Here is a 16,313-nt window from a genome sequence, read left to right on the forward strand (position 1 = left end):
ACAACACAAAATACATCTCATAATACACCAATTACACATCAATTGAGACCATAACAACGCAGACATCATAGATTCAAACATAGAGATCAAACATCATACAATTGACTCAATCCCTAAACCTATCATATGACTCAATCGACCCGAATTCCACATCTATTCAGTATTATCAACCCCTAACCCGATAATAGATGATAATCAGATAAGTCCCCCCTTACCTTAGCCAAATTCTTGAATTGGTTCCTCTTCCTCTTTGGTTCTCCTTCACGTTCTTCAGTTCCTCTTCTCACAGCTTCTGGTTTTCACGTTCTAATTTTTTCCCTTCTCCTCTTGTTTTCCCTTATTTTATGAAAAAACATAAAATTAGAAATGGGCTCTTACACAATTACACCCCCACTTTACTAATTCCACCGCATGGCCCAATAACTTAACATTTTATTATTTTTCCACATAATTCAACAAAATGTTAATTTCCCATAATTAATTTAAAACTTGATTAAATTAATTAAATAAGAATTTTCGGGATGTTACACCCCCCCCCCAATTTAAGTCCCAAAATGCAATCTTTTTTGTACTTTTCAGAAGGTGACCGCCGTTTGCAACGGAGGGAGTGCAGAGCCCATCATAAAGCCGCCGTTTGCAACGGAGGGCACCCATATTTTTTATTTTTTTTCGTTTTTTTTGTATTATCCTGATTTTTTTAATGTTTTTAAATATTTTTTATTTTAAGTAATTATTACATAATTATAATTCAATTACTTAAATTATTAACAAATTAAAAAATAAATTTTTAAATTATATATTCTTACAATAAAATTATTTAATACATAAAGTTATTTTATTAATTTATATTTAATAACAATATAATTATAATGCATAAAATTATTTTATTAATTTATATTTAATAACAATAACAACATAATTATAATTCAATAGTGAAAAATTATTTTATTAATTTATATTTAATAATATTACACCATGATAATGAGATGAAAAAACACTAATTTTGTCTGCGACGATTATGATCTTGTGGTTGTTGGAACATGAGACTTCCGATATAACACATTGTAGGTATATGTGTTCGTAAAATTCGACAGAGTTGTTGATCTCTTGCAGTAGACTCAGGAGGGGGGTAAAAGTTTGTGGAAACGAAGATGTATCACAAATAGGGACCTCGTCTGGAAAAAGTTCAAAAGGGTTGAAATTTTCGAATCCATATTTGTTGAAAAGATGGTTGATTGTTGTGTTATTGAGGTGGGATTAATGGAGTCTACCGTTGCGACGTAACAGTCGGAGAAATTTGAGGTTGATGGCTGTTGAGTTTGGTAGGATTGATTGAAGTTGGGATTAGAGATTGGAGATTATTGTAGGGGTGGACGAAGGTAATGTTCTTGTGGTTGTTCATACATGAATTGTATTGGTTGTTGTGGTGTTTGGAAAGGGTAATTTGGTTGTTGCGATGGGGTGTATTGAGTTCGATATTAGGATGGTTGGTCGTATATATTTGACGAGGAGGGTTGTGCGGATGGTTGAGTTTGTTGTTGGTTAAATGTGTTATGGCTTGGTAGGTTGGTGAATGTTTGTTGTTGGCTAGGTGGCAGTTGCAATGATGAAGCTTGAGTGCGTGGATCAACAAGCCATTGATCTCCATAAGGGTACACATATGGTAATGATCTATACCAATCCATATAATCTTGAGTTGGCGTAGATTGTGGGTCAACCATAGTTCCAGTCAAGCAATGCCTAGCCACGTGTCTCAATTTGTTTTGCTATCTCCAGTACAATTGAGTATATGGTGTTTTCCATGATTCTTTCATTGTCATATCATGGTGTTCTTTAAGACAATGTGGTTTGCCTGGTATTTCTTGATGGAGCTCAAATTGCAACTTGACCCTATCAGACTGCTGCCACTCGATAATCCAGAAGCATATCATCGGCGTGGTTGCATTCCAAATTGTGTGGTCGTCGTTGTCCAAGGGCGGTAAGTTGATATATGGTCTCCATATAAACTGTTGTAGTGTAAAAGTAAAATTTTAGTCACTATATAAAATTGAATTGAATTATAGTGAACAAAAAAACAAATTTAGATAGACATATTACATTTCCATGGACCATGTGATCTATTCTACTACGGTACCCAACAAGATGATAGCGAGGGTGACCACTAATTTTTTTCTTTTTCGCCGCCCACCTACAAACATATATAAGAATAAATTACATGTAAGAATATATAATGTTAAAAAATTAAAATATAATAAATAATAAAAAATATTGTAAAAAATATCAACCTCGAAGCGTACGGATATGATGGTAGCATCGGAGTGATGGGTGCTATAAATGGCATTCGAGTATATCCCCAAGCTTGGAGCAGTTCAACACACCCTCCCATTCCATCAACATCCACGTCTACGGACTTACAAATCTCCCTATATAGATAGGATAACACAGCTGATCCCCAAACATCATCAGTGACAACATCACACGTCTCATTCAAGAGGATGCCTCGTTGAAGGTTAAACACATTATTGCTCATATTTGTGAGAAATTCAACTACACGATTTCTTATAAAAAAGCATAGATTGCAAAGAACAAGGCAATAGCATCTACCTATGGTAATTTGGAGACTTCCTACAACGAACTTCCACAGTGGTTATTGGTCATGAAACATTATTTGCCAGGTGTTGTAATAGATCTAGAGACACTACCGGCATTATCAGATGACGGGACACAAATTGATGGTTGTAGAACTTTCCATCGTCTATTTTGGGCCTTCCAGCCATGCATCAAGGGTTTTACTTACTGCAAACCCGTTGTTCAGGTTGATGGGACATGGCTGTACGGTAAATACAAGGGAACCTTGTTACTAGCTGTTGCACAAGATGGGAACAGGAACATCTTTCCAATAGCTTTTGCATTGGTTGAGGTTGAGACGGGTGATGCATGGAGTTTTTTCTAAGAAATCTAAGAATGCATGTTACGCCGCAACCCAACATCTGTCTAATATCAGAAAGACATGTGTCCATCAAAAGCGCATATGATAATCCAGAAAATGGCTGGCAATTCCCACCGTCTACCCATGTCTATTGCATTACACATATAGCCCAGAACTTCATGCGAGAGATAAGAGACAAAGAGCTTCGCAAAAAAGTCATTAACATGGGTAATTCTATACATCCAAGGGTTTATTTTTACTTGATAATGTTGTTTAAAAATATTGTGTTTAACTAATATTTTTATTTTCACGTACAGGTTATGCATTATTTGAATAAACTTACAACTACTATAGGGGAGAGATACGTATGTCAAATATGGATGCATTCAACTGGATAGAAAGTATTCCAAGAGAAAAATGGTGTAGAGCTTTTGATGGAGGGCAACGGTGGGTCACGTGACTACCAACCTGGCAGAGTCAATGAATTCGTCTGGAAGGCCACACGTAATCTACCCGTTACAGCAATGGTCAGATCAACATACTTTAGGATGGGTGAGTTATTTGGGAGAAGAGGGCATGAATGGACCAAAAATTGGGTTCTGGACAACGGTATACCAAAAGTTGCCTGAAAGGTATTGAAGAGGAGGCTGCCAAAGCAAGTAGTCATCATGTTAGGCAATTTGATCGTCTAAGGTTCTGCTTCCTGGTGGAGGAAACTATGAATCATAATGAGTGTCGACCTACCCGTCATTTCAACGTCAACCTTAAGAATCAAACTTGAGAGTGTGGAAAATTTCAAACATTCCATGTGCCTTGCTCACATGTCATTGCAGCGTGCGCGAGCATACATCAGGACTATTCTGTGCATATAGTTGATGTCTTCAAGGTCGTTAATGTGTTTAAGGTCTACAAAGAAAGTTTCATAGGGGTGCCGACTGAGTCTAACTGGCCTCGGTACGAAGGAGACACTTTTTGCCACAATGACGCCATGAGAAGACAAAAGAAAGGTCGTCCAAATAGTACCCGCATACGAACAAAAATGGATGATTATGAGAAGGAAAAATAGAAGATGTGGTATTTGTCGCGAATTTGGACATTATCGCAAAACATGTCCAAACCGAGCTAGACATTCTGCTTAGTTGTGTTTGAGTTTTTATGTTTATTTCATCACTGCCTTGTACTTTCTTTCAACAACAGTGACAACTTTAATTAGAATATCCAACTTCTTCTTACATCATAATAACGTTTGCAACAACACGACGATTTAAAATTAGATTACAACAAGATAAGCATAACATGGAAAGACATACTTCAAAAACAGTTACATCATATCAGGACTCACTCAACATACACCATTTAAACTACTCAAGTATAACTGCTAGAACGAGTGGATCCTGAACGCCTCGATTAACTTCTCCACTGTATGTCCAAAACATTAGATCCACATCTACATCATTTTGCACGCGATCCCAATAATACATGTAGGTGCCTTCTGGGCTTGATCCGTCAAGGTTATGTATGGACAATGATAATCTATTTTCTTAACTTTCTGGGTTGGACCATCCAGTTGTTGAAACCCAGCGTTGATGGCTCTAACAATTCTACTAAAATCCTAATGCGGGTTCAAACATACCCTCATGTGATTACCTTCCTCAAAAAACATCAAAGCCCAAACAAACATGATTAGTAACTGTTGGAAGTAAGAACAACACAAGAATTGATAATTCAACCTTCACACACCTCTATTTATAGGAGATCAGACCTCTTCTACCAATACTTTTGGAGGGAAATTATAGTACAATATTACTATTCATTATTAATAATTTATAGGAACCCGAAATATATTTCCTATTTATATGGTAAGTGTATTTTCGATATCAATTTTATGGTAAAATAAATTTAATTTCAAAAAGAATGAATTATACATATGTGGAGTTGTGTAACTGAAAATATAATTTTAATTTTTAAAAATATTTTTGAAATTTTGCATGGTAACTAAAAAACATGTGACGGAATAAGAAATCCTTTAAATATTTATCATTTTCTCTTCTATTATAGAATCTACTAGAAACATTGAGTTTTGTGATGGAAGCTCCTAGAATTTTCATTTCCAATGCGCTCTGTTTTCTCTTGAACCTTCCATAATCTTCCTACCACCCTAATAAATGTCAAACATTCTCCATTTTCAATTCATTCATACAAAAAAATAAACAATAAAATAGATAAACACAAATTTATTCCACAAAGAAAGAAATGGATTTCAGGCTAATGGGTTTGGATTCTCCACTCTTCAACACTCTCCACCACATTATGGACGACACAACCGACAAGAATCTAAACGCGCCGACACAAACATATGTTCGCGACGCAAGAGCAATGGCTGCAACTCCCGTTGATGTAAAGGAGTTTCCAAATTCATACGTGTTTGTGGTGGATATGCCTGGGTTGAAATCCGGTGACATAAAGGTTCAGGTTGAAGATGAGAATGTGCTATTGATAAGTGGTGAGAGGAAAAGAGAAGAAGAGAAAGAAGGTGTGAAATATTTGAAGATGGAAAGAAGGGTTGGCAAGTTTATGAGGAAATTTGTGTTACCTGAGAATGCTAATGTTGAAGCTATCTCTGCTATCTGTCAAGACGGTGTTCTTACTGTTACTGTTAATAAGTTGCCTCCACCTGAACCTAAAAAACCAAAGACTATTGAGGTTAAGATCGCTTGAGCGGTGTTCAATTTCATGTTCACAAATTGCAACTCAACCAACGTTTGCTTACTAAATGCTATGTCTGTCTTTTTGTAGTTTGTTTGTATGGAAATGGTTTCGTGTCTTTTCTGCAGGCTCTTTATATGATGATCATGCGATGTAATGTGTGCTAATGCTTTAATAAAATATATGAAAATGAGTTTTAAATACCTATCAATGTTGAATTAGTGCATATTTCACTATTAGAATATGTTGAACCTATCAATCATCATGAAGAAGCCTTAATGAATGGAGCAGAGAAAATAATTATGAAAGTACTTAGGAGTTAGTTAAGTTACTATCTCATAAGAAAGTTATTGAAGTAAAGTGGATGCTTAAGTTGAAGCACTATTCTGATAGATCAATTGTAAAACACAAACTTAGGTTTGTTGCTAGAGAATTTCTCCAAAGAGTTGATATTGACTATTAATAAAGCTATGCTCTATTAGCTAGACTTAAAACAATTAGACTTGTAATAGATGTTGCAAATGCAAGAGGTTGGTCTATGTTCCAACTAGATGTCAAGCCAGAGTTTTTGAATGTGTCTAATTGATTTTTGTCACTCAACCTCCAGTATTTTTATCAAAGAAAATGAATACATTATGTATATATTTAAAGCTTTTTATGGCTTAAAGCAAAAACCTATAAACTGGAACAAAAGAACATAGGCCTTGCATCAGGGACTCAAAAAGTGTATAACTGTGTAAGGTGTGTATGTGCATGAAACAACATCAAGTATAATTTTTATATACTTGTATGTTGATGAGCTATTAGTAATTGAAAGCAACAAGACTAAGAACAGAAGATTCAAAGAGTTCACTATGTCTGAATTTGAGATGATTGACTTGGATATATTATCATATTTCTTAGGGATGAAATTTCTCAAAATCTCAAGAGAGTTGATGTTGTATCAAAGAAAGTATGTTGGGTAAATTCTTAAAAAGTTTAATATGAATGATTATAGCTCTACAGCAACACCTACTGAAGTTGATCTCAAGTTATAGAAAACAAACAATGAAAAGAATGAGGTTCCACAATCTTCAATTGTTGATAATAGTTTTGTTGTAGGCTTGGCGAGTAGGTTTATGGATGATCTGCAAAGAAATCTGATACAGAGATCATATGTTACTGCGATGTTGACTAGTGGGTGATAGAGTTGATAGGAGAGGCACCACTGGCTACTACTTTAAGTTTCTTGATTCATCAATTTCCTAGTGTTCAAGGAAACAACAATATGTTGTAGCACTTTCATCATGTGAAGTAGAATACATAGTTGGATCATATGTTGCATGTAGAATCATTTTTGAAGTAGTTAAAGATTGAGGTTAAGAAGTCAATTAAGCTACAAATTGATAACCAAACAGCTATCAATCTAGTAAAGAATCTGGTTTTGTATGTGAGGAGCAAACACATTGAGTTTATATTTCATTTCTTAAGGGGACAAGTTAATCAAGGAAGATTAGATATTGCACAGGTTGCGGATATGTTAACCAAAGGACTGAAGACTGGCAGATTTTTCACCTAAAGGAATGCATTGGTAAAGAGAAGTTCGTCTTCATAGCTTCTTTCATCATTACAATTAAAAACACAAAATTATAATTTTATCCCTTAAAATGGTAAATATGGGAAAGGAAATTGAAAAATTGCTGCAGTGCAAACAAAACTGCTTTAGGCTATTTTATGAATGGTTTTTACACTGACAGGAAAAATATCTTCTATTCCTCAAATTTTGACGCTGGTTCAATTGATCATGTAACCACATTTTGAACATGTTAGTGTGAATGAACATCGGTATCTTCCTTCGCACGTTTCTAATTCTGGTAGAATTGGGGAGAGTCTTATTATCATTTTTATTTGACCTCACTGAAAGGTTAGCATCTTTCTTGACAAACAAGGCAATGAAGAAACCCTCTCCGTGCTTGGCAGGATCTGTTCGAACAAGGTTCTCAGCTGCAAGATAGAAAACAAGTGATCTTATAATCCACCAGAAGTGGTACAATACAACAAAATAGACCAGTAAATGAATAATAATACTTACCGCCATCAAAAACTGGAAGACCACGACACTGCCACTCGGGGAAGGGCTTTGCCAGTTGGAACCCGTACGATTCGGCTATAGGCAGAACAGATTTCACAACATCTTCATTCTCAATTTGGTTTATTGAACATGTACTGTATACAATTCTTTCCAAAGCTGGAACTGCCAAAGAAGCAATTCTTTCAAGTACTGTATGGGAACAATATAAAATAGAAGTGACAATGAGTAACAAACTAACTCACAAAGGAAGGCATGCTCAAGAGCTTTTCTCTGAAAAGCTGCAAGCTTGTTCAATCTTTCTGTGTCGATATCACCTGCTGCTTTAGATGGAAGCAGATGGTCTAGTCTAGAAGCGGCAGTACCAGAACCAGAACAGGACGGATCTAAAAGAATAGCTTTTAACTGCAATGATAAGTCTATAACAGTTACACACAAAACGAACAAGTGACAGTTCAATCTGGTAGACGGAGTAACAGACCAACAGGAAATATACTTTACCTTAGAATACGAAGGGTCCTTGGGATTTATGTTCAAGAAATCCTCATTGAGAACCTGTATGTCTGAACTTAGAGTTAAGTTAAAAACATGGCAACACGAACTGAAAATTAACCGAAGAAATGGTATCAAAATTTACAGCGTGTTGCTCTGCTCGAGAGACATCCCGATACAGTGTGCAGAAAAAAGATCTGAATTCTGAACAACTACTAGCAAGTATGATTAAATGAAACCAACGTTTGTGATTATTGTAACACCGAATTAACTATTGGTTGAAAAGCATATCAATGTTATAGACATAATATTGGATACTGGAAGCTCCGGATAGCTTTATGGTGTCATTCAAGCGCTTAATCCTTTCCTTTTTTAGCTCACATGCTATAATCCTACCCTTTCTCTTCATAAGGGCGGCAAGGTGGACAGTTTTGTTGCCTGGTGCCGCGCATGCATCAAGAACCTTGAAATACATTTAAAGTGAAAAACTAATAAGGACCGAAGTAAAACATAATCTCATTATGTCCATTCAATTCTCAACTATGCCATAAATATAATGTATTAACTAAAAGCAGTAATGACCAAAAGTAATACATTTTAGATGCCTTACAACTATGTAGCACCAACGCTTCAAATTGAAGGTGTTTCGTAGCACCAACATGATACTAACGCGTTAAGTAACATTCAATCACTTCCATTTTCACAATTATTACTAGTTTCTATGTGTCAATTGTTCATCATTACAATTGCTTAAAAGCAATTTACATATATTATCCTAAATTTCCAATAGTATGATTAGTAATCTCAAAAGAAACAATATATTGATCAATGAATAAATATGTGTGTTTAATCATTTAAAGTTTGGTCTCGACTCTCGAAGTGTAAGTGGTTTGACTATCATATTAGTCCTGGTTTTCTTTCTACTCAGTTGCCATACCTCTTATTTGATTACCAAACAGCTACGAAGAAACTAGAAAGACATAAAAAGAAAGAACTCCACAATGTATCCATTAACCACATACTTCCAAAAGCAAGATACAACAAACTTTTGGATTAATACTGTTTTTTTGGGAAATACAAACTAAAGGAACATGTGGCAGGTCACAATGTAAAGCTCTAGACCCAGAATAATAAATTAAAAATAATAATTAAACAGCAAAAGATGATGTTTAAAAGGGTTATGAGGAGTTAAAGTGGAGAATACCTATGAAATGGATTATATTAAATCAGATCAATGTATAATCATATATAATAATGCAGCAATAACTCACCTCCCATCCTGGTTCAGGGCTAAGAGCCGGTGCCACCATTGAACTCGCCTTACCCTAAGTTAATGAACAAACACCAAGAATTTCCGTCAGTAAATTTTTTAAATAGCAATAATAAATCAGTTTTTTAGTCGCTTAAGATCTATATATAGATAAAGGAACAAAGGAGGGTTGACTCCTACTTGCAGAAATATGCTTCCGTTCTTGACAAGAGGATGATCATGTAAATCAGTTCCTGGAGGGAGTACTAACAAGTCAGGCACTAAATCATCCTTTTGAACCTAGTTGCCACATCAAAACATAATATCATCAAACAAAATATAGAGCACTAGTTTGAATCAAGGACGGACACTCAGAGGCTTTTATAAATTCATTTCCGTAAAGAAAAATAACAATGTAAGTTGCAATATGATAATCAGAAATACTTTGACAAAAATACCGAGTATTTTTTCTGAAGTTCAACTAAGGCAGAATCAACATCCATTTTAAGTGTATTCACACGAACATTTCGAGGTAGAGAAACATCTGCACGAGAAAATTTCAAACAATTTCTCAGTCACTATGACAGTAGAGCAGTAAACCAGAAACTAACACAAATAAAGAATAATATTATAATAACCTTTGAAAAAACATCCATTGAGAAATGATAATGTATCAAATTCAAAAAATTATCGAGCTCACAATTAACAAAGTACAAACGGTAATGAGTGAAGACTAACCAGGAACCTCTTGTAGAGCAAACAACTCTTTAACGGTCGTCACATTCTTCCGTGACAAAACCTTTTTCAGATGTAAATGTAGAGGGTCCTTGTGGCGCATGAGGTACTTCTCTGCATCACCGACCAGTGGAACTCCCTACAACAACCAAACCTCATTTACACTACAAAATTTACTAATGCTGAGGAAGGCGGTTCAATATCTGAAAGTAAGATTCCTTAGAAGCTAAGGCGGAAATTCAATTTACTGACCTGACCGAAAAGGATATCATAGACAATAATATAAACCAACTCTTGTTGCTTCTACGAAACCAAATGTATATGAGATTGTTAGTATTGTGTTATAAACTTATCAAACAATTAAACAAAATGAAAACACATTCAAAGTTAATGCAGTTATTTATTACCTTCCACTTGGTGTTGAGAATAGAAGCAGCTTTCAAAACATCGTTGATAATGGGAAGATCTGAGAATGCAAAGAAAACGAATGAACAACATAATTGTAAGAAATGGAAGAGAAAAAGTGAGATAGTTACGTTTGAGGGTTTGACAGATGAGAGCGAATGTGGCTTTCTTGTTTCTGACGGAAGGATGATAAACGAGGGTTTTGATGGAAGCAAGAGCACGGCGGTTAGCGTCTCCTTCGAGGACGGTTCTCAGTATTTTTGCGGCTTCTCTCCGTGCGAAGTACGCGGACCTCTCTGCGCCTTTCAATTTGGCCGTTTTTACTTCGTTTTCTCCTTTGCCGGCGGCGGCAGCGGCAGCGGCGGCGACATTCTTCTTGTTGTTATGAGGCTTTCTGATTCGCATCGCAGGGTTTAGGGGTTTTGGTCAGCTCAGGAAACACACGGCACGGGTACTGTATCTATTGTTAATATGTTTCGTGATATTCGTAATATGTTTCGTGTTTTCGTGTACTTTTAATTAGATTTTAATTACACATGTCAAAATGGGTAGTCAGTGTAGGTTGGTCGAAAAATTATAAGTTAAGATCTTAAAATTATAGTTTATATTTTGGAGATTTCTTACTTTATGTCATTGATCGAAAAGAGTCCTACGAAAATTCAATTTTGCCCCTGTTTTCTCGTAAGTGTATTTTTGGGATGCACTTTTAATTCTGGTTAAACTTCAGTTAATCTCAAAGATGCATTTTCGAGAGATAACAGAAAATATATTTCTGAAATTTATGTAGACAGTAGTAAAAAATAATTTTTATTGTTTTAAATGTTGTACACAACTATATGTTTCAGACATGATTGTTGGTTTCTCTTAGTTGAGTTGTAACTTTAACGATTAATAGAGTTGTTATTAAACTTGATCATTAGGAGATAATAAGTGAGAGAAAGTGAAACGGTTTACATATTTATGAGAAATACTAAATAGAAAGTCATTAGGATTAGGAAGAGACATTGCACATCATGGGATTCATGTTTATAGAAAACTAAGTCTATTAATTGAAGGAGTGAATTTTCTTTTTTAAGTAGAGTGCCCTCCAAATATCTATGTGATTTTATCGAACTGAGTTATCAATCTCCCGTATTATTTTATTGTTTTCTACATTGTGTTATTGTTATTGTCAATTTGTTGTCTTACTGGTTTAACATGTTAAACCAATTATTTCAACATCGTATCTAACATTTGTTTTCTCATAAACATAATTTCAAAAACTTTTGCCATTAAGGCATAATTGTTTGATTTAAACAAGTCACTAAACAAATAGATGCATAAATTTTGCAAGATGAGATTTAAAATATCATATAATCAATATAAAATTTAAATATGTTATAAAAAAAATGAAGGAATTTTTCTTTAAGCTAAATTCATACCTAATTATATTAATCATAGACACCTTTTGTGTAAGTGAATTACCAAGAAAAAATCTCTAAACAAATGTATAAATAGTTTTATAAACTAACCAAAAATCATCTCGATAAATAAAATATGACACCCCACTCTAATATCATTTATTAGAATTAATTAAATAATTAATTTATACAAAATGCTTAAATATAAAGATTAAAATGTCAATCATAATTTAAGATGTAACCAAAATAAAAATATGAGCATATGCATAAACACAATCTTAGGAGTTATACACATTGATCTATTAAAAATTATAAAATTCTTACCCGAATTCAAAGAGAAACCTTTCTATGAATATTAATCAGAAAATGTGTAGAGCATCTCTAATGGTGCAACTTAATTTTAGGTTTTTTATGAGATCCATTAAGCCACATCATATTTTAAATCAACTTTTAATTTTTATTCTAATAGTGCAAATGTAAAGAACTTATTTTGAATCTCACAATTTTATCTTATATATTATTATATTTTATTAATTTTATAATAATAGATGTTAAAATTAATACAGTAAAAGACAAAAAAAACAAATAAATTTAATAAATTTAACTCTCTCCGTATTGTTGCTTTAGAGATTGAAATGTTGCATCAGAATGCGAGTGTAACATCATGCTGATCTTTTTCCAATGGCAAATTGTGGAGAAAAGCTATGTCATGTTGGCGAACTAGACTAAAAAAACGATCGCCGAAGATATTCTAAGGGTCCGTTTGATGCGCAGGATAAGAGACAGGATAGGATAACTGTATCATATCTTATCTCAATTCAGTGTTTGCTGACACAACAGGATAGAATAAGTTAATCCTGAAACTTATCATATTTTGTCTCACTAGTGCAAATTGTAATCTTGAATATGAGCTGGGTTAGAATCCCTTATAAAATATAATTTAAAATAAAAAATTAAATATGATAAAATATAAATTAAAAATATTAATAAATAATTTTTAAAGAATAGGTATGAATGTCATAAGGATAATTTTTTAACTTAATAAAATATAAAAAATTAGAGTTTTTAAAATTAAAATAATTATTAAAATTTTAAATACATTTTGCAAGGGTAATTTTGTCATTTACATATATATATATATATATATATATATATATATATATATATATATACACTTTTATTTTTTGTTTAGCTCATATATACTAGAATTCATCATCTTTTTAAGAAAAATTGAAATTATCTACTCAATATTGTTAATGAGTTTTTTTAATTATAAAAAAATATAATTTTTATTACCCATTTATCAATTTTAAATTATTTTATAAAATAATTTTAAAAAAAATTAATTGTTTTACAAGAGTATATATATATATATATATATATATATATATATATATATATATATATATATATATATATATATATATATTATTTGAAATTATTTATTCAACCGTGTCAATGAATTTTTTTTAATTATAAAAAAATATTATTTTTTTATTAATTTATAAATTTTAAAATATTTTATAAAATAATTTAGAAAAAATATAGTTATTTTACAAGGATATATATATATATATTATTTAGTATCTTTTGTGAGCCAAACACATGATAATAGAGCTGTCAAATAAGCCCAATTTTTCAAAGCCCCAATTTTTTAGCCCCACTAAAGCCCTATTTTATTAAGCCCTTTGTTAATGAGAAATTTTTTAGGCCCCATAATTTTAGGCCCCTTAATTAATATGTTATTTTTGGGCCCTATTGAGGGGCCTTATTTTGTTTCAAAAATTTCATTTCTAGTTTCAATATGGATTATCATCATCATGATATCATCATATCATCATACTAAATTATAAGATCTTCCACCAAAATTTTCCGCCAATTTTTTTAATAAATATAAATAATTAAATTAATTAAATGAATTAAAAACTCCCACTATTTCAAAAACACTTTCTTAATTATTATAATCAATTTAAAAATTGATTCAAATTATGTATTTTGTTTTCATAACTTCGTTAAAAAATCAAAAAAAGAATGGATAACTGCATCAAAATGAATCCACTACTCGATCCCACTAAAGAAACAACTATGGTTTAATAAATATTAATTAATTATTAATTAATTTAAATTATAGATTAAATATATATATTTAATTAAATAAATAAAACAATTAACCCACTACTCGATCCCACTAAAGAAACTACCATGATTTTGAAACTTCTTTCCACTATCACTATCTCTTTCTCCTTCTATATTAACTAGTAACAAACCCGTGCATACGCACAGGTTCTGTTCGGTTATGTGAATTTGGATATATAATTTATTTTAAATAAAAATATTTTTAAAAAATAGATAAATAATTGATTATTTTGTATATAAAAATATTTAGATCAATAATAGATTTTTTCCCGTATACCATTTTTGGATTAAAAATATTTAATCATAAATATCATTTCTCGTATATACAAATATTTAGATCAATAATAGATTTTTTTTCGTATACAGACTTCATTTTTGTTTAGGTATTATTTACAAAAATATTTGTATCAACAGTAAATTTCGTATATTAAAATATTTAGATCAATAATAAATTTTTTCCCGTATACCATTTTTGAATAAAAAATATTTGGGTCAAAAATACTATTTTTCGTAAATAATAGATTTTTTTTCTGTATACAAATATTATTTTTGTTTAGGTATCATTTACAAAAATATTTGGATCAATTTTAAATTTTCGTATATTAAAATATTTAGATCAATAATATGTTTTTTCTCGTATACCATTTTTGGATCAAAAATATTTGATCATAAATACCATTTCTCATAAAAAAATATTTAGGTCAATAATAGATTTTTTTCCCGTGTATACAAACTTCATTTTTGTTTAGGTATCATTTACAAAAATATTTGGATCAATAGTAAATTTCGTATATAAAAATATTTACATCAATAGTAGATTTTTTCCCGTATACCATTTTTGAATAAAATATATTTGGATCATAAATAACATATTTCATAAATAATAATACAAATATTATTTTTATTTAGGTATTAGTTACAAAAATATTTGGATCAATATTAAATTTTCGTATAAAAAAATATTTAGATCAATAATAGATTTTTTCCCGTATACAATTTTTGGATAAAAAATATTTGATCATAAATATCATTTCCCGTATATAAAAATAATTAGATCAATAATATATTTTTTTCCCGTATACAAACCTCATTTTCGCTTAGGTATCATTTACAAAAATATTTGGATCAATAGTAAATTTCGTGTATAAAAATATTTAGATCAATAGTAGATTATTTTCCCGTATACCATTTTGGAATAAAAATATTTGGATTATAATAACCATTTTTCGTAAATAATATTTTTTTCATATACAAATATTATTTTTGTTTAGGTGTCATTTACAAAAATATTTGGATCAATATCACATTTTCGTATATAAAATATTTAGATTAATAATAGATTTTTTGGCCTATTCCATTTTTGACCAAAAAATATTAGGATCATAAATAACATTTTTCGTATAAAAATATTTAGATCAATAATAGGTTTTTTTCCCGTATACAAACTTCATTTTTGTTTAGATATCATTTACAAAAATATTTAGATCAATAGTAAATTTCGTATATTAAAATATTTAGATCAATAATAAATTTTTTCCCGTATACCATTTTTGAATAAAAAATATTTGGGTCAAAAATACTATTTTTCGTAAATAATAGATTTTTTTCCGTATACAAATGTTATTTTTGTTTAGGTGTCATTTACAAAAATATTTGGATCAATTTTAAATTTTCGTATATCAAAATATTTAGATCAATAATATATTTTTTCCTGTATACCATTTTTGGATAAAAAATATTTGATCAAAAATACAATTTCTCGTATATAAAAATATTTAGGTCATTAATAAATTGTTTCCGGTGTACAAACTTCATTTTTGTTTAGGTATCATTTACAAAAACATTTGGATCAATAGTAAATTTCGTATATAAAAATATTTACATCAATAGTAGATTTTTTTCCCATATATCATTTTTGAATAAAATATATTTGGATCATAAATAACATTTTTCGTAAATAATAATACAAATATTATTTTTATTTAGGTATTATTTACAAAAATATTTGGATCAATATTAAATTGTCGTATAAAAAAATATTTAGATTAATAATAGATTTTTTCCCGTATATCACTTTGAATAAAAAATATTTGATCATAAATTCCATTTCTCGTATATAAAAATAATTAGATCAATAATAAATTTTTTTCCCGTATACATACCTCATTTTTGTTTAGGTATCATTTACAAAAA

General features: G+C 31.0%; 3 protein-coding genes across 5 annotated transcripts; 1 reads left to right on the forward strand and 2 right to left on the reverse strand.

Moving 5' to 3' along the window:
- Positions 1-1,766: 1,766 nt before the first annotated feature.
- LOC131657747 (serine/threonine-protein phosphatase 7 long form homolog) lies at positions 1,767-2,530 on the reverse strand. The gene is made up of 3 exons (XM_058927112.1): positions 2,286-2,530; positions 2,098-2,188; positions 1,767-2,006 (listed from the first exon to the last, which is right to left on the reverse strand). Exons 1-3 carry the CDS (start codon positions 2,528-2,530, stop codon positions 1,767-1,769), a joined length of 576 nt encoding a protein of 191 aa, XP_058783095.1.
- Positions 2,531-5,099: 2,569 nt separating this feature from the next.
- LOC131655222 (17.1 kDa class II heat shock protein-like) lies at positions 5,100-5,906 on the forward strand. Its single transcript, XM_058925113.1, has one exon. It carries the CDS (start codon positions 5,183-5,185, stop codon positions 5,645-5,647), a length of 465 nt encoding a protein of 154 aa, XP_058781096.1. The 5' UTR covers positions 5,100-5,182; the 3' UTR covers positions 5,648-5,906.
- Positions 5,907-7,206: 1,300 nt separating this feature from the next.
- On the reverse strand, positions 7,207-11,117 carry LOC131655223 (25S rRNA (cytosine-C(5))-methyltransferase NSUN5-like). Of its 3 annotated transcripts, none has more exons than XM_058925116.1 (12): positions 10,716-11,114; positions 10,587-10,645; positions 10,432-10,482; positions 10,183-10,318; positions 9,903-9,988; positions 9,646-9,744; positions 9,467-9,520; positions 8,514-8,658; positions 8,205-8,266; positions 7,949-8,108; positions 7,707-7,862; positions 7,207-7,618 (listed from the first exon to the last, which is right to left on the reverse strand). In XM_058925116.1, the coding sequence occupies exons 1-12, from the start codon at positions 10,987-10,989 to the stop codon at positions 7,347-7,349; spliced, it is 1,554 nt and encodes a 517-aa protein (XP_058781099.1). In that variant the 5' UTR covers positions 10,990-11,114; the 3' UTR covers positions 7,207-7,346. The 3 variants fall into 3 exon arrangements, with proteins under 3 accessions (XP_058781099.1, XP_058781098.1, XP_058781097.1); XM_058925115.1 differs by having other exon boundaries at positions 7,707-7,868; positions 10,716-11,107; XM_058925114.1 differs by having other exon boundaries at positions 7,707-7,868; positions 7,949-8,266; positions 10,716-11,117.
- Positions 11,118-16,313: the final 5,196 nt, after the last annotated feature.

Source organism: Vicia villosa, linkage group LG3, assembly GCF_029867415.1.
Source record: "Vicia villosa cultivar HV-30 ecotype Madison, WI linkage group LG3, Vvil1.0, whole genome shotgun sequence".
NCBI lineage: Eukaryota > Viridiplantae > Streptophyta > Magnoliopsida > Fabales > Fabaceae > Vicia > Vicia villosa.

Coding starts and splice junctions, on each gene's coding strand:
- LOC131657747 (XM_058927112.1), bottom strand. CDS start 2,530: ATGAGCAATAATGTGTTTAACCTTCAACGAGGCATCCTCTTGAATGAG. Junction 2,189..2,285: donor TCATATCCGTACGCTTCGAG/GTTGATATTTTT, acceptor ATATGTTTGTAG/GTGGGCGGCGAAAAAGAAAA. Junction 2,007..2,097: donor ATCACATGGTCCATGGAAAT/GTAATATGTCTA, acceptor ACACTACAACAG/TTTATATGGAGACCATATAT.
- LOC131655222 (XM_058925113.1), top strand. CDS start 5,183: ATGGATTTCAGGCTAATGGGTTTGGATTCTCCACTCTTCAACACTCTC.
- LOC131655223 (XM_058925114.1), bottom strand. CDS start 10,989: ATGCGAATCAGAAAGCCTCATAACAACAAGAAGAATGTCGCCGCCGCT. Junction 10,483..10,586: donor TTCTCAACACCAAGTGGAAG/GTAATAAATAAC, acceptor TTGGTTTCGTAG/AAGCAACAAGAGTTGGTTTA. Junction 8,267..8,513: donor AAAGCTATCCGGAGCTTCCA/GTATCCAATATT, acceptor CTCTAAGTTCAG/ACATACAGGTTCTCAATGAG.